The sequence below is a fragment of the Leptonychotes weddellii genome, chromosome 2, assembly GCF_054177405.1.
Source record: "Leptonychotes weddellii isolate Sample4059 chromosome 2, ASM5417740v2, whole genome shotgun sequence".
Lineage (NCBI taxonomy): Eukaryota > Metazoa > Chordata > Mammalia > Carnivora > Phocidae > Leptonychotes > Leptonychotes weddellii.
In genome coordinates, this window is record NC_138370.1 from 21,731,220 (window position 1) to 21,749,499 (window position 18,280).

The 18,280-nt window shown below is 45.1% G+C and overlaps 1 protein-coding gene across 2 annotated transcripts; it reads right to left on the minus strand.

Moving 5' to 3' along the window:
• Positions 1-676: 676 nt before the first annotated feature.
• On the minus strand, positions 677-11,943 carry PPP1R3B (protein phosphatase 1 regulatory subunit 3B). Of its 2 annotated transcripts, none has more exons than XM_031037281.2 (2): positions 11,715-11,943; positions 677-5,354 (listed from the first exon to the last, which is right to left on the minus strand). In XM_031037281.2, the coding sequence occupies exons 1-2, from the start codon at positions 11,849-11,851 to the stop codon at positions 4,472-4,474; spliced, it is 1,020 nt and encodes a 339-aa protein (XP_030893141.2). In that variant the 5' UTR covers positions 11,852-11,943; the 3' UTR covers positions 677-4,471. The 2 variants fall into 2 exon arrangements, with proteins under 2 accessions (XP_030893141.2, XP_006741811.1); XM_006741748.3 differs by lacking the exon at positions 11,715-11,943 and adding an exon at positions 10,924-11,082.
• Positions 11,944-18,280: the final 6,337 nt, after the last annotated feature.

Genomic DNA, 18,280 nt, shown 5'->3' on the forward strand with positions numbered 1-18,280 from the left:
AGGAAACGTCTGGCAGCAATTTGCCTCTCCCTCCATCCCATCTAACTCTGAAATAAAACATCTCTGGAAATCTTACTTAGGATGAGTGCTGACATCCAAAGGAACAGAGGCCCCACCAGGAGCTGGTTGGCTTTGCTGGTTACAGTCTGTCGGAACAAGCAGGTAAAAGCCACCACGACCATGTTTACAGTTTTCCTACCTGTAAAAACAGTCAGCCCAAAATATGCTTCACGAAGAAGTGAGAGGGTAGGAGACGTGCCCTCAGATCAGTGAAAATGGATTCGGAACAACACTGGCCCTGTGTTTCTCTAGCCCTTAGCTGTGACCGGCCTTCACCGCTGGGACAGCTAAACCGTAATGACCACTTCCCTGTGTGTCTCAGCTTTCTAACTCAGCCCCTGATTGAGATCTAGCCCTTTGAAAACCTACATTCCATATGTGGAAACACACTAATTGAAAATAATTCTCTCCCCAGGGACCTGGCTGGCTCAGTCCGTGGAGCGTGCGACTCTTGATCTTGGGTTTGTGAGTTCAAGCCCCATGTTGGGGGTAGAGATTACTTAAAATTAAAAAAAAAAAAAAAAGATTAAAAAAAAAAAGAAAATGATAAAAAAAAAAATTCTCACCAGCCTCTGACTCCCAGAAGAGTCCGTTTTAAAATAGCACAGTTTCAGTCTTGTGCTTTCTACCTTTATTACATTTTTGCGTTTTGAGATACAAACCAACCACTCTCTTATACCACACAAAAGACATCCATTCTTGTGATTTTAAAGTGCATTTCCCTTTAAACGCTGTGTACAAAAATATTTATTTATTTTTTAAACATGCGGACGTTTCTTGACAAGGCACTTTGAGGCATTGGGTGCAGACGAGCCTTCGGTTCTCCATTCACACTGAAGTAAAAGTGAAACATCGTCTTCACACCTGCCTTCTTGGGAGTCCTCCCAGGCCCAGCAGGCTCTAGGAACTGAGCACCGAAACGGCCAAAAACATTCCCGGCTTTCCAACCATGCCGAGGAAAAGCCGCCCCAAACCACAGACACCCTTCCCAGTCCCACGTGTCCACTTTGGGAAGCGCAGAGAAGCCACCAGAATGTCTTTGAGACCCGGTAAGATCATATTAGGCTTATGACTCTTCCTCCCCGGTTTCAGTGATCAGAACCCCCCCAGAGCAGAGGGCCACGGGGCCTGCTCTGGCAAACCACACCCAGAGGAGGAATTTTCGATGAGGAAACAAATGAAAGACAATCAAAGTTTTCATTCACTGTCCATTGAGGGGGAAGACCCGGAAAACGGGCCCTTCTAAAAAATGAGCCGACTCTTTTTTGGTTTCTAAACATATCTATAACCCATTGAACCTCCAAGTGACTACAAATAATGCTTCTTTTTAAAAAGCAAATTATATGCAAAGATCAAAACCACGAAACATTCTTTTAGCCATTCGAAATTTACATCTTTAAAAAACACTGAAACAGTAATGTTTTCCACCATTAAAATGAAACCTTAGAGAAAAAATAAATTCTACCTTGACTCTGAAATTGCTTTAATTTCTGGAGAACTACAGAACTCCCATTATTTCTCACCACTTCCCCTTTCATCAGAATACTTCCAAAAATAAAAAGAAACCCATTCAAATGCTTCCTATCTTCCAAGAAACACTGAAAGCTTATTTATTATGTATCTTTCTAGAGTCCAGCTTATTTATTGCACCTAATTTGCGAATGCTCCCCAGGGCATTGGGGGAAATAAATATGAAACAAAATGGAGCTGCTTCCCCATTTCTGGACAAGGGTACTAGTGTAGTGGGAGGCCCGTCCTTTGGGGGGCAACTTGGAAAGGGCACTGGGGCTGGGGGACATTCGTCACCATCACCAACAGCTGTGTGAGGGGCAAACCCCCAAGTCAGGCTGCAGTGACGTCTCCAACTAAGAAATCTGTCACCGTCTGAAGTGTGTAGACCTACTTACTGATGGTGAGCTCCGAAATAAGGAGGGGTTCTGCAGATCCTGGGACCATCTGTTGGTATCCTGGGACAGAACTGGGCCCAAGGGAGAGAGACTGGTGAATAAGACAGTATTCTTCAGAGGCCCCTGCCTCCCTGAATGACGAGGCTGACAGGAAAGTCTCGCAACCACATTCTCTAGTCAGAGAGGGGTCTTTGAGGCAGGTGACGACTTGCCTGGTAGGGCGAGCATCCCAGGTGCACCGGCGGGGGATTTGCAACCCGTGCCCCCAGCAAAAAAGCTGGGGTGAGCTGGGAGTCAGGATGGGGGAGGGGAGGGCTTATAGCTGCTTTTAAGAGCTCCTTATTGCTGAATTACCATATTTCAAATTTTGACACGGGAATGTCTTAAGATCACCATTACTGAAAACCAAACAGGCGTCTCTTGAGGCATTTTTCTTTTGAATACAGAATGATCTTGTTACTTGCAGTCTGGTAACACATAAATGACAGGGCACCTGGTACCTTTCTTGACTTGGAGGAGGAGGGACTGGACTTCTCAAAACAAAATAAATTCACGACCTATATAAAATGGTTTGCTTCCATTCGGTTTTGATTTGCACTATCGATAGTTCTGATCACCAGACTGTGACACTGAAAGTCCCGTTTGTGTATCTGATGTAGATATGTCTAGATAAAACACAATTCTGCCCAATTTCAGCATAAGATAAAAATGCGATTTTCCCATAAATTATATTGTGTGATCCCCGAGTCCTACCCTTCTGGGAGAGGCATAAAAAATAAAGCACTAGATCACAGACGAGTAACAGCCAGTTTTAGGAACAAGAATTACATCAAACATCACTTAAGAACATTTAAAAAGTCAAAACATTGTAAAGTTCAAAAAAGAAGGGGAACAAAAAACCAACCACAAAACTCTAGGAGCCAAGACACTCCATCCCTGCCTGACACTAACTGACAAAGCCGCAGAAGCCAGGAGGCCTTTTCCAATTGATCTGGAATATGCAAGCAAAAGATGACTCTCTGCTTGCAGAGTCCAGTGGCTGGGCCTCCAAATCCAGGCAGCTGTGGATCCCTCTTTCTGCCTTGCTTAGGAAAATCTCACTTTACTAAAATCAGGCAAATGGAAAACGAGACAGTCATTTAATTAAGCTCCAAAAACAAAACAGAAAAAAAACCAAAACCCCAACCTTCTCCCAATACATATGTAAAAATATTTTTTAAACACCCCCAAGTACAAACCAATCTCACCCCAGAAGAATTACAGGGTTTGGGGATCCATCTGTCAGTGAATGTCCCAGGAGTCTCACGACAGTATGAACTTTTTAAAAGAGACTTTTAATTCATGGTCCAATATGGGTAAGAACAATTCTTCTCTGATATTTCAGAGTTGCCACACTTTGAAAATAAAATATGAGAACTTGGTGAGGGTTTTCTCCTCTATCCCTTTTATATATACTCACACACCATAAATAAGAACACCCAAATCAAAGTCCCTGGGTGCTTGCAAAGGGTCCTGGATAGCGCAGATCATAGTCAAAGTAGATGTTTTGAGGATCCATCAGATCTGCAAATCAAGATGTCCTGGACACAGCATGGAGGAGGGCTCTCTAGGAAAGGAGAGTCTAAAATCCCTCTGGGAAGAATGAGATGCCTGCAAACCAGCCGAGCAAGTTCCAGCAAATCTTGTAATTAGGCTGTCTGGTGACTCAGGATAGGAGTGAGTACTTCGAAAGCTCCCCCAAAAGCCAAGAGGAAAAGCCACTGGTGTCCCCTCGCGGTCCTGCCTGTCAGAAGCCTGCAGTCTGGAACCCCACATAGGAGCCAAGTTACTTTGGATAACTGGTATGTCCTTCTCTGCTAGAACACATATATGTGGGGTCAGAAAGAGGAAGCGCCTGTTTCCATCACAGGCTAATTTGCCTTATCTTTTCCTGAACATCAGATGAACAGTGAAGAAAACAAAAATGCAAAAAAAAAAAACAAAAACCACAGAGCTAAAGTGTGAAGTAGAGTACGTGGACACAAGGAACAGCAGTGACAGGCAGGAAGGACCCGGCTGGGTGGGGAGCGCCCAGAGATGAACGGCAAGGGTCCCATGGGAGGTGGCTGGGGATGGAGTGACTTCCAGGTGACTGTCCACATCCCAGGGGGCAGGAGCCACTCCTCTAGGCAGCCGGGGCGCGTCCCGGTGGCCTCGTTATGAAGCCACCGTCCTCCAGCGTCCCCGGCAATGCCCGCGGGCCTGGGTCCTGCTCCGACCCCCGTGGCCGCCCTGGGTGCCCAGCCGACCAGCACCCCACATCTACTCTGAGTGTGAAACCAGTCCTGTGATCTAAAACCTGGTTGGCTTTGCTGGCTTAAGAAAACAAGTGAATAGGATCCTTTCTTTTCGAAGACTGTGCCGAATGGCAGTTGAGCGCTCCTCCTGGCCTCCGTCTCCACGCGCCCATGACTGCAGCGAGGCTTCTCCGCACCTGCTCAGCCGAGCTCCAACACAAGCAGTCACTAATAGTAGGGCCCCAGCTTTTCGTATCCTAAATAACTTGGCCACTCCGGAAACAGACCGTAGGAACACCGAGGGCTCCCAAACTGGTCAAAGGATATTCCGAAATCGGGCCCGTTTGGTGGCTCGGCGGTGCCCTGAGTGGACTGTAGTTCGGCTCGGATGATCCTATAGTTTTTGCCTTTGTTGCTGTCCCAGTATGTCTGCCCACTGCACTCAAAGCACACAGCAAACTCCATCCTCTCATACGACTGAATTTTCTCAGGCAAGCTAATGTCAAAGGAGAACGTGTCCCTGTCCGAGCCGGCGTAAGTGTCCTTCACATAGCGACAGGGAAAGTCTGTGAAGCTTTTCCAGGTGTCGAATGTCATTCTTATTTTCACCATCTTCTCAAATGCCAGGTTCTGCACCTTCACCGTGCCTGCGACGGCTTTGTCCTTCAGGACACAGTTTTCAAGGCATACGTGGTCGGTCTGAAGCCGGTTTCTAAAGTCTAAGTAATCGGCGGAAGGCTGCATGAAATCCAAAACAAAGCTCTCGCTCTCTGCTGTCGTCAAGCTCACAATGTTGTCTAGGAGCTCGGTGATGTTCAGCGGAATATCTAACGGGTCATCGAATTCTGAGAACACTTTGACCATTGTCAGGGCCAGCCCTTGGTTGTCTGCGAAGGACACCCGCTTTTTCACCTTCTTCTCCTGGACGGTGGGGGCCACCATCCCGCTGGCTGCATTCTTGCTGCTCAGCTGGATGCACGGCCTCAGTGGTTCACTTGGCTTCGGTGAGGTCTTGAAGGCGAACCTCTCTTGGCGCAGGGAAGGGGCCATGCAGCTGTATCTGCACGCTATGTCCACTGCCATCATGGGGTTAGACGAATAGGCTAGAACCCTGGCCAAAGGGGAAGAGAAAGAAACGGCAACCAGATCAGACGGACGTTCAAGGCAACATGCCAATGGGGGCTGGCAAACAGTGTCTGCCTTCGTCTTGGCCCACACGGCGGCATTAACTCAAGTGTGGGCCAGTGTGACTTCAGTTTCAGGGGAGATTAAGCGTGTAAAGTGTGTGTGGGGGGGAAGAGGGCAAAGGTTAAAACAAACAAAAAAGTAGGGAGCTGCTGGTTTTAAAGCTAAATTCACAGGTATTTCCATCAGGATTTCTTGGGGCCCTCAGTCCGCTAGAGTGCCTTGGGGAATAACAAAACCGTGCTGTCTGCAGGAGTTCCCAAACTGATCTGACCAAGGAATGCTTTTTTTGTGGAGCATCTTGCAGAACACATGTTCTGAGAAACATACTTTGGTAGATAATGCTCTAATATGATAAAAAGAAATGAATTCTTTTTTAAAAGATTTTATTTATTTATTTGAGAGAGAGCATAAGCGGGGAGAGGGACAGAGGGCAAGAGAGAAGAGAGAAGCAGACTCCCCACTGGGCAGGGAGCCCGATGCGGGGCTCGATCCCAGGACCCTGGGATCATGAGCTGAGCTGAAGGCAGACGCTTAACTGACTGAGCCACCCAAGAGCCCCAAAAGAAATGAATTCATCCCATAAATATCGATTGGTATTTACTATACGCCAGGTAGTATGCTAGACACTGGAATTCAAATGTGAAGACAGACACAAACCTGTACACTAGATTTTTATATGCCAGTGTATCTTTTACAAAATGCCAATAATTTAGTTTTTTTAAACCTTTCATATAGGTGGATATTTGTTTTTTTCTATGGTGAAGATAACCTCTATAAGAATAAAAGGCAAAGAGAACTGTGCTCAAGATCAGGTTAAATCTGACTTCATAGAAACAGTATTTTTCTCTAAGTGAAAAAAAAAAGTAAAACCAAAAGCTTAAAGACAAACTGGGAAAACATTTTACAAAAAGTATGGCAGCAAAGAGTTAATACCTTCGTATACAAAGAGTTCTTACAAAACAATAACAAAATCAAATAGTCCACATAAAAAAATGAGCAAAGAGCATGAATGGAAAATTCATGAAAAAAACTTAAAAATGCCCTAGAAATATGCAAAATGTCCAACCTTATAATTAGAGAATTTAGATTAGGAAACAATGCCTCTTTTTACCTCCTGAGTTAGTAAAGACTTTTTAAGAATAATATGAATACATGGATTAGTCTAAACCAGCAAACCCTTTCTAAATATTATCATTTTTAGTTCTAATATCAGATACAGGTATTAATCTTAAGGAGTTAATGCATGGGGGTTAAAGTACTAAAATGTTCAATGCAACATTATAGGGAGGAAAAGGTGAGAAAACCTAAAGGACCAATAACAGGTATCTGGTTAAATTAGGTATACAACATCCAGTGATAAAATTTTGTATCATTATTAAAACCAGAAAAAAAATTTTGGAAAAAAGGTTTAAGTGGCATGGAAAAAATTTATGATATATTTTTAATGTAAAAAATAGAGAAGATAAAATTGTACATAGAGACTAGACTTGGGGGGGAAAATATTAGGCATATGTACAGAAAAAAGACTAGAGATGTACTTGAAATTGTCAGAATATCCAGGTGATGTGATTTCAGGAAATTTGTTTTCCTGTGTTGTATTTTTAAAAATAACATCACTTCTATAATCAGGGAGAAAAAAATGAATCTAATAAAATGCCTCAAATATTTAAGATTGGCCAAAACCTATCCCATCTGACACTACTGCCTCACAAAACCAAGCAATTTTTATCATCTAATTACCATACCAAATTTATATTCTGATTTGATAGTTACAACGGGCTACCTGAAGAAGTCAGTGACAAAACCAGGCTTAAAATCCGTAGTCTGCGAACCGCAGAACACAGGATCAGGACTAGGTCCCAAACCTCTCCCCCCTTACTATGGCAAAGGTGTAGGTATGTGGTGGTTTTTTGGGGTGCTTGCTCTCAGGCCTCCCCTAGTCCTGCCCACTGGCGGGGGGCTTCAGGGTGACGGTGATAGTTAAGGAGAAGCAATAGGCAAAATGTTGCTCATCTTCTGAGAGGAGCTGAGACCACTGGTTCAGTCCAATAAACATCTCATTTTCAACTTCTGATTTTGATTCATCAAATATATAAAGAAAAATAAGAACAAAGTCACATTGGGTTTGATCCCATTTTCCAAAAGAAATACAGCCATTCCCTAGGATGCAGGAACCATTTGGTGATGAATGATGAGAAAAACACACACATTCAGAGACACAAAACAATAATTTATAGGCACAATGTACTTATCTAAACATATATTTTAAAGGATATTTATCTTACTGTTTCCCCTCTAATAAAATCAACAAGTGAAAATTTTAGGAGTAAATTTGCTTTCTATTATCTGTTTTTGTACCCGTGCAATTGTTCTGGAAAAGAAAAGTTCTCACTGAAATGGGCAAGATAGCTTTACAGAGGGTCAGTGGGTTGGCAAATGGGTTCAATGTGAAAACAAAACAAAACAAAACAACCCTGTATTTAAAAAGTACATGAATTTTACTTTTCCCCTGTCCACTGAAAACTTCCTTAGAATGCACCGTTCACTTTCAGCTCTAATGTGAACACAGGTAGCTGTTTTTGTTTTTTTTTTTTTAATTAAATGTGGATTAAAAATACCCCCAAAGTAGGCAAAACCTTGCATCCCAGCCCCTCCCACTCTGCCTACCCTTGACAACCTGGGCGTGTACTGAGGGAGGCTGGGTTCCTCCTCTGACCCTACAGCCCTTCCTCCTTGCCTGAGTCAGCACAAGGTCAATTGTAAGTTCTCCATCCTCTTCTCTGTCCCTTCAAGCCTGCAAACCAGCCTCAATACGTGCTTTCCTGCACCTCATACGTGCTTCCCCACACAATGTTAAAACAGCTCATTAGAAAAAGGCTGGGAAACTCTCAAGATACTGTGGAAACAGAATTCTAAAACAAGTCGATCAGTGAAAGAATCTGCTCACTTGCAGTTGACTAAAGTCACTCTCAGCTTTTAATCTTATGGATTTAAAAGACTTAGTTGAAGTTTCACTGTTTGGACCCAGCGGGTGTACATTTGCCCCTGAGATCCCCCTTTTTTTTTTTTTTTTTTAAGATTTTATTTATTTATTTGAGAGAGAATGAGAGAGAGACTGAGCATGAGAGGGGGAGGGTCAGAGGGAGAAGCCGACTCCCCACCAAGCAGGGAGCCTGATGCGGGACTCGATCCCGGGACTCCAGGATCATGACCTGAGCTGAAGGCAGTCACTTACCAACTGAGCCACCCAGGTGCCCTCCCCGAGATCCCTTTTATACCGAACTGTTAAGAACTATTGGAACTGGGGGTCGGAGGGTGAGGTTCTGCTCAGAGCCAGCTCATTAAACAATTCCACCGGCACACTCTAGAGCCTCATTGGTTTTGCAACCTTCTTCCACGGAAGGCAAAAATAAAGTTAACTACCTGGTGGCCCGAGGGTTCCTAACAGGGCTACGGACTCTGGGGCACTGCTAACAACCACTGCCCAGCACCCGTCACTATTTAAGTGACACAATCACTAGAGGTGAGGACATTAACCCTTGTGGCCTCAAACAGGGTACGATCTGACTGTTGGCCATTTGCCTACCCTCACAGGTAGATTCCAGCTTTTATGAACCGGATCGTTCTTTGAGAATCAGTGTACCAAACGCTGATGTGATGTAGGCCTTCCTGACCCTCTGCTCAGGAATTCCCCAGGGGGCTGTGACAGGGATGATCATCACCCAGAAGTACTCCTAGCAATGGAGATGGACAAGCTAAGTTTCCTAAGTATCTGAAAGGAAGGCAGCCGGGCAGGTGTTTTATCCACAAATGGCATAAAAAGGATCAGTTCCAACACTGTATGCACAGGCTGTACCTCAAGCCTCCTCTCCTGACACGTTCTCCTGGTTGCTCAGCCCTTTCCCAGGCCGGGGAATATGAGTCACCAAGGTTGGCCAGAGAAAAAGCCAGAAGGAGAAGACAGACACACACATTTGAACCAGCAGAGTATGACACAGGATTCGCTATCAGTTTGCTGCAGGACAAGGTCATGAGAGTGTGAGTGGCTGTTACTCAGATTCTCAAAAACTTGACTTCCAAATAGATGCCTAAGAGATCATTTTTGCTCCATGAGGGAATGGACCATGCCCAAGGGTGGATTTCAGCGTTCCTGGTCAAAAGAGGGCAAACCCCAACACTCCATGAAAATTGAAGCGAACAGGGATAGTTTTGCATAAATACTTTCCCTGTTCCACTAGTGACAAATAACGCAGCTCTCAGGACAGCTCATCAGGTTATGGTGGTGTTTCTTGAGGAAACTATAGACCTGTACAGAAAATAACCGCGTGATCTCCACAGTCTCAGGCAGCTGAGCTACTGGCTTTTTGGCTGTGCCTTTTATAGGAAGTAAATCTTTTTTCAGGATTGAGGCCAAGACATTTCCCCTCCATTTTCATACTTTGATAGGAAAAGACAGAAAAATCAGATCAAGAACCCACCAGGAACACTGAAACTGTACTAGGTAAGCATCCACAACCAGGTTACCAGGTTGTACTTTTTAAAAAGACATATCCATCTACCCTTTGGCATTTCTTTACTCCCTCCCAACAGGTTTGGCTGACACAGTATAAATAAAGTTGACATATTATCCTTTTTACTCCGATCATGGGGCCCTTATTCACAGCCTTAAAAGCCACTTGCGCTCTTCTATCCTGCTACCGTCATCTAAAGCATCTTTGAGATACACACACGCGCGCACATACACACACAGACTATTACAGGAAGGAGGTTAAGTTAAAATGCTACAGCACTTGCCATCTAAAAATGCCCAACATGAAACACAGAGCACTAGCCTAGGAAGGCCTCCCCCTAGCTGTGCCACTTGGAGCAAGTCACTGAATCTTTCGGGGCTTAGGTTTCTCCTCAGAGGTCCCTTCTAGCTCTGAATCCTGGTTGCTAATAATGCCCACTAACTTCTGTTCTCTTCCCTCTCACTTTCCCCTAAATACCTCTACTTTGCTTTTGTGGTGAGTCCACTGGCTGTCTTCAACTTTAGTCTTGGCTGCTGGATAACCCTACCATATGAACCATTTCCTCTTCTCCCCACCCCTGCTCAAAGCCCTAACCGCTCTTCTCCCGGACCCTGGGTCTCCCAGGGAGGCCTGGCCACACAGACCACAGGCTCCAACACCTTTTAGCAACTCTCCAAGTCTTCAAGTCCAGTCTGTCCTTGGTTTTCTCCTTCTCTGCAGTAAACAATACCCAGACGGGCCCCAACCCTTCTGGGATGTCGCTCCGGGCCCTATACCCGCTCCTTGGCTAGCAAGTCCCCTCACACCCCTTTCTCTGGTTCAAAAGGGTGCCATGAACAGGGCAGGGGGCAGGAGTAAGGCCAGAGCTTCCAGACTTGGAAGATCCCACAGGTCAGTGCGACCCTGCCCCCCTCGGCCCAACCGGCCTGCACCCCGCCCCCAAGCACTCCGTGAGCCGCCTTCGCCTTGTCCCGCACCCACCTTTTGGGCCGTGGGGAAGCCCCCTCTCCAGCTGGCTCGCTGCATCGGAGAGCCTGGAGGGAGGTGGCAGGGGAGGCGGCCGCCACCGGACTACGTGAGCGTCGTGTGTCCGGGAGGCAGGGCTGGCGCTCCGTTCCCGGAGCTATGACCGGCAGGGGGAGGAGGACGACGAGGAGGAGGAGCCCAAGTTATCACACCCGGGCGGGGCGGCCGGGCAACCCCGGTCGGAGCCGCGCCGCGCGAGCGTCCCCGCGCGGCAGCTACGCCCCCGCCGGCCCGCGACAGCCCCTGCCTGGGGACCGGGGACCGTGCACCGGGGCTGGCTCTGGGTCCCATCGCCCTCGGCGGCCTGAGAGACTCCCAAGTGTGTTTCCTCGCGTATTACGGGGAAGCCTTTTCCTTGCACTCCAGTCCCCACCGCCCAACTTCGGGGACACCCTCCGGAAGAGTCGGGCCCCAGGCTGGAAGCGCCTCATCTCAGGTTCGAACTCGGCACAGCAGTGCCAGCCCCAGCCACCCTCAACTACCCCTGGCGGCCAGACCCGCACTTCAGTGGAACATGTGGATCCGGCCAGGCTCCATCCCACCTCTGGTCCCTGGATTACTCTTTCCACCTGAAAGCAATAGCCGCCTCGACCCCGTCTAGAGTGTTCCACCCCCGGAGTGTAACTGCAAGTTGGACGGCGGAAGTGCAGGTGGAAGGAATCAAAGAAGGTCTCCACCGCGCACGCGCCCCTCGCCGCCGTTTCTCGGCCCTGCACTGGGACTCGAGGGCTTGGGGACGGACGTACCTGGTACAGCTCATAAGCCCCGATGTCCAGATGCGCCAGCCCGCCGCAGCATCCGCGCGGGGGTGGCAGGGGCAACGGCGGCGACGGCAGGAGCTGGGGCCGGGACTCAGGTCCGCGCGCTTGGCGGGCAGACGCATCCGTCCGTGCGCGAGAGCAGCCCGCTCGCCTCCTCCCCGTGGCCGGTCACCAACCGCCACGCGCGGCTCCCTTTAATTTTCCGGCACCTCTCCCCACCTGGGAAGCCATCCCGGAACCCCTTCCACGTGAACGCCCCCCACGGCCAATGGGCGCGCTCGGGCCGCGAGCCGTCGGCCAATGGCCGTGGAGCCGCCGTCCGGGCTAGCACCGCTTCGCCGCGTGATTGGCTGCGCGCCGGGAGTGCTAGGGCTGCAGCCCAGGGGCTGGGCAGGGGGTAGTGGGGTCACGGTTTCATCAGGAGCCTGCGGACCGGCGCCAGGGGGCAGAGGCACTTTCCTGCAGAAGAGCGTCGCGTTACACCAAGAAGGCTGGCACGCGGGCGGCTTGCCAAATTCCCTCTTCCTAGGCAAAGTCCTGGCCGGGCAAAGCCTTCCTACAGGCGCAGTAGTAGTTGCGTTGCATCCACGCCGTCCAGCCGCCCGCCTTCATGGTACGCTTTGGCCAGGGGCTTCACCGATGACCGGTAACTTCCCCATCACATGCCAATCCCAGAGAAGCCCCAAGAGAGTACCAGGTGTTGTTTGCCTCCGTGTTAGGTGGAGGCTCTTTGGGATGGGGATCTCCAGCTCTAAGGATCGTGTTGAAAACACGTAATTACTGACGCTGGCTTTGTGCTCGTCAGGGGTCCAGCTGTTACTGTGAGAGGGCTACGGTAACATCGTCTTATAAAGTTGTTACTGGGGGGGGGGGGGGAGTGGCGCCTGGGTGGCTCAGCTGGTTAAGCGTCTGCCTTCGGCTCAGGTCCTGGGATCTAGTCCCCCATGGGGCTCCCTGCTCAGCGGGGAGCCTGCTTCTCCCTCTCCCTCTGCCTGTTGCTCCCCCTGCTTGTGCTCTCTCTCTCTCTCAAATCAATCAATAAATAAAACCTTAAAAAAAAATAAAGTTGTTACTGGGGCCGTCTCACAGAGTGCCACATATATAGGTATACAGGGAGGTATGTTTCAGAGGCAATTACCTGACTTGAATCTGCTACAAATACCTGTACCTGCAGGGCCCCCAGGATCTCTATGATCCACCTTGACGTCTGTAGAGAATGATGCACCCAGAAGAGACCAGCCCCTCCCTCTCAGATGAGATCGGTTTAAATACATATTCACATAATCATATGTGCTCAGCTCTGAGCTAGCCACTTTAGGGATGAGCATCCTAGTTTTCTAGTTTTAATGAATTTTGGAAATCGACAGAGGGTTGCCAGCTTATTAAAGTGCCAAAACATTAAAATTACCATCTTCTGTTACCGACCTTTTCTTTAAAAAAAAAAAAATACCCTTTAACAATAAAAACAAACTAACAAACGTAGTATCAGAGTAAAGACCATTCCTTCACACTGGATATATTTAGCTTTAGGACAATTCATTACGTTGAACATAGCATTTGAGAATTTCTGCTTTTAAGGGATATGAGAGAAAATTCTAATTTTACTAGAAATGTAAAACTAAAACACTGGTAGGTTGCCTTAATCCAATACAGGCCTTGAGCTCAAGACACAGTCTTCCTGTCTGAAGGGCAATTATTAGTCCTCTTCCTTCTTTTTTAATGGGCATATCTGATAAAGGACCACCTCTGAAACCAGCTATTGGTAGGCGGTTGGCAAATACAATATTCCCTTTGCCAACTCTAAACCCCTTTTATTAGCTGATGAGTACGTTGATTTTTGAAGCCAAGTGTTGGCTACGTTTCTCAAGGGTAGTGAGCATGCTAGAGGAGTGGGCAAAGATGAAGAGCCAATGGTATTGCAAAATGAATGCAGGCAAGGGGTGATCTGAACCAAACCGGGAAAGAGTTGGGACAAGTAAATACAACCTTATAGCATTAAGGTTTGGAAGCATCTTCCTTACATAGATCTAGGAAACCATGGGTAATAATTTCCCCTGTGGTTTAGATGACTATTTCAGAGCAGGAGAGTGGGGCTAAACTTAGTTATGGCTCACCACAGTCTTGGTAGGTGGGAGTGTGGCTTCTTGAAGAGAGCACAGTCTCCTCAGCAGTCAGAATAGAGCTGGGATGCAAGCTCTGGAGGACTGTTCCAGCCGAACTCAGCAGGTCCAGGACCCCAGAACCTGAGAGCTGGACTGGCCCTTAGTTCTGTAAGATCTTGACTCACCTTCATTTTATAGTAGAAAAAAAAGTAAAAAAGGAAAGTGTCAACCTTTCAGTCAACGCATACCAAGTCCCTTTTATAATATCTGGCATTGAATTTTAGCCTTAATTTCATTTAGTAAGCCAACCCTCCCCATAGAAATAAACCAAAAGCCTAGCAGTAGCTAAGCAAAGCTAATTATATTTTTCCCATAAACTTTCTTTTTGGTGGCTTTTAGTGGCTATATGGTGGCTATCTTCCTTGCACTTGGGCTCATCTGTGACTTCTTCAATCCTCTCTTACACATTTGTTTACTCTTTTAACAACACATTATTGAGTAACTACTGTAAACGGGGGTCCTAGAAGTGGAAAATCAGTGAAATATAATCTTACTCTCAAGAAGCTCTTAGGTTAATAAATAACGATGTAGGATAAATGTGTAGAAGGTAATTCTCTGTATTTTGGGAGCCAAGAGGAAGACTGCGCATGTGTGGCCATGGATGTGGGATGGGAAATGAAGGTCAGCTGAGGCTTCTAGGGAAGTGAGCATTGAGCAGGATCCTGAAGGGGAGTCAGAGTTTAGGGGTAATGCGAGAAAGCATGGCGGCAATTGGCAAAGGAGCAGGGTTCTATATGTCCCTCAAAAGAATTTCCACTCTACTGATTAAGAATTAAGTCTTCTTTCTGGCTTAAATATTAGACAGTGTTTCTTTATGCATGTGTTAACATCAGCTTTTTGTTCATCCAGAAAGTTTGAAAAAAATACTATTAATATCTTATCTCCTTCTCAACTGAACACATTTCAAAAATAGCCTAAACCTAGCTCTTAACTTCATCCCAGATTTTGGAAGAATTTTTTTTTTTTCTTCGCAGCATCCTAACTTTCCTTCTTGAATAAAAATTATTGCACAGTGCATCTAAATATAAATAACCAGCACCAAGAGTCAGAACTGAAGAAGAGAACATTCTTTTGCCTGATCAGAATAGAAAGTGGGAAAGACTGTTTCCAAACTGCCTAAGTGAAATTATATTTAGACAAGTGGAGTTGTTTGCACCTGTCAGAGCTTCAGACATGTTCTGGGCGCATTATGTTACCTGGGGCCCTCTGCCCCTCTTTCAGATTTGACTGAAAATGACTTGCTAGGTCATGTTTTATGGGATAGGCAGATGAATACTAATAGAGGGATTCCATGAGCCTCTTGTCTACGGAGAATGTGTCCTTAGCTTGGGAGAAGACCTTGAATAGTTTACACATCAAAGCTCCTAGAGCCCATTAAGGCATTTTTCTCACTTTTGAGGGCTTTTGAGTTCCAGAGTGAGGTTAATGTACCACTTTTTAATTTAATTTAATTTAATTTAGTTTAATTATTTTATTATTTTGTTTTTCTTCCAAATTTTTATTTAAATTCCAGTGAGTTAACATATAGTGCAATATTGATTTCAAGAGTAGAATTTAGTGATTCATCACTTACATATAACACCAGTGCTCATCACTACAGATGCCTTACTTAATCCCCATCACCCATTTAGCCCATCCCCCGCTCACCGCCCCTCCAGCAACCCTCAATTCGTTCGCTATCGTTAAGAGTCTCTTACAATGTACCACTATTTTAAAAGCTACATATGCAGAGAAGTTTCCCCAGCTTCATACCTCCTGCACTGCTTTGTATGAACCCGATATAATACCTTATTATTTTTTATGATTATAAAACTAATGCAAGATCACTGTAGACATTGTGGAAAATACAGAAAAACATAAAGAGGAAAACAGAATCAGCACCACCCAAAAATAACGACCAGTATAATTCACTATCTTTCTTTCAGTATTGATTCTATGCATAAACATTATATTATCAGGATCATAGTATAAGAAAGTATAATGTCTTAATTTTTTACTCATGACTGCTTCTCACTTTGAGTATATTAATATTGCCATATTTTTTTCTGACATGCTTCTTAATTGCTGCATAATATTCTTTCATACAAAGATCATACTTTAACTATATTCTTATTGTGGGACACTTAGATTCCCCCCCAATTTTCTCAACTTTTAATAGACTTTGATAAGCATCTTTATATTAAAATCTTTGTTCACATCCCTGGTTATTTCCTATAGCCCTATTTCCCAGAGTACAGACCATGAGTACAGACATTCTTTAGACTCTTGATTTATATTGCCAAATTGTTTTTAGAAAGAGCAGTGTTGATTTTTCATTCCCACTTTCGGGGAAAAATAAGAATTAAATAATCCTAATTAAGTCTTGGTTTGCGGATTTTGGGCAAATCACACCTCGTCTTCAAAAAAAAAAAAAGCCATATGAGAATTTTTACTAATGAATCATCTGCTCAGTGCCTGGGTGAAAATAGCTACCTCCCTCATCTTTTGCTTTAGCTTTGAATCTCAAAGTACACAACCAATTTGTGTTATGAATGGAGAGACTTCATAACCCATATTATTGACTTAAATGGTATTAAGTCGTGGCTGGTCAGAGAGAAGGTGCAGAGGCTAGGAAGGAGGGAATAACTTTGCCACAGGCTTAAAAGAAATTAGGCAGAACTCTGTATATATTTATATTCTTTGCTCATTCGTCCCCTGTTCATGACTGGTGGGATCATAAATTATATTTAAACATGTAACTATATACATATGATCCAATGTATAACATCCAGAATTTCATGACAAGTGGCATGCATTTTTTGGAGAACAGTATGTCATGCTGTTTGTAGGATTGTGACAGCCCACTTGGCCGTGGCATGCCTTGTACCGTAGGTCCAGGATGTTTCTGCCGCCAGCCTCTGGGGTCAGCTGCCTTGGATACTGCACTTTGGGTTTTGTATAAGCAACTGTATGTTAGCCAGTTTCGTCCTGCTATTTACAAAACTGCCTGGACAGCACTCTTAGAAACGGGCAACGATAGGATTTGTAATAAGAAAACAATGACTTACTTGAGGGATGAGGAAAAATACTAAATATTTATGCACAATGATTTCTGAATGTACACCACCACGTTCTCCAGCAACCTTGAATTTTCCATCACTCCTCTTTTTGAAATTTAGAGTCAGAAGCTGAACTACCTTCATGGTTTTTCCTTAGGATCATTCGATATCCTCTAGGGGATTGGGACTTAAAGACTGCATTTTTCCTTCGAGAAACTCGTGGTAACAATTTCTCCACATGGAGCCACAGGCTGTTTGGGAGCTAGAAATTGAGCATTTAAAGCTAGGAAGTCACCCCATGTGGGCCACGTGGGGAATATTCCTTCTCTGCCCCTTGCCCTGCCTGTGCTCTCAAGGAGCACAAATTTCGGAGGGCAGAGGGGGACCCATCGTCCAATGTGGTTATTTCACCTACTGCAGAACACAATGCAGAGGACAATAGAGCATTTGTTATAAAGGCTACTCAGGTTTGTTATAAAATTACACTTCACTAAAAACAACAACCTGATAACTATTAGTATGAGTCTTACTTGGTGAATAGCCAGGACTATAAAATATACAAAGCCCAACTTTGACATTGCTTCCATCTAAGCCGGGGAAATTGATATAGCTATGTATTAAACCTTAGCAAAGATATTTGGCATTATTCCTATTTTCTTCTGTTAACTCCTCAGTCATCTTCCAATACAAAGTCCCCCTAAATGTAGGGTTTGTTGCCTCCTATCTTCCTCAAGGTTCATTGCTCCAAACAGTGCAGTAACTTCTCCTTTCTTCCCTGTTTTTGACTTTGCTTCTTTTTCCTTCTTCTTTCTTTTTTTTTTTTTTGGCATTGCTCCTTAATTTGTAAAATCTAGAAATTTCTCTCTCCTAAGATTAGTAAGTAAGCATTTCTCTTTCTTATAAATCAACATTTTCCATCAACTTTCAGGGACAATCCAAAGTCCAAATGTTATAAGAAGTATATTACCAAAATATACAAGGAAGTTTCTAGTTTAACTTCCTGCTGGAAGACACATAAAAAGATGAAGACTCACATAACCCTCAAAGCCTGGAGTAATGACATACAGTGGCTAAGAGCTTGACCATCTGGTGGTCCTGGATTTGAATACTGATTCTGCACCATGGGCTGTGGACCTTGGGAAAATTATTCCCAACTTTGTACCTCTGTTTCCGTTGCTGAAACATGGGAATACTGCCTGGCAGTATTACTCTGAAGATTTCCGGGAACACTGTACGTGTAATCAGGATGACTTCCTTCACAGAACCCACGTGCAAGGGAAGTCACATTTCTTGATTATTCTTTTTTTTTTTTTTTTTAAGATTTTATTTATTTGACAGAAAGAGACACAGC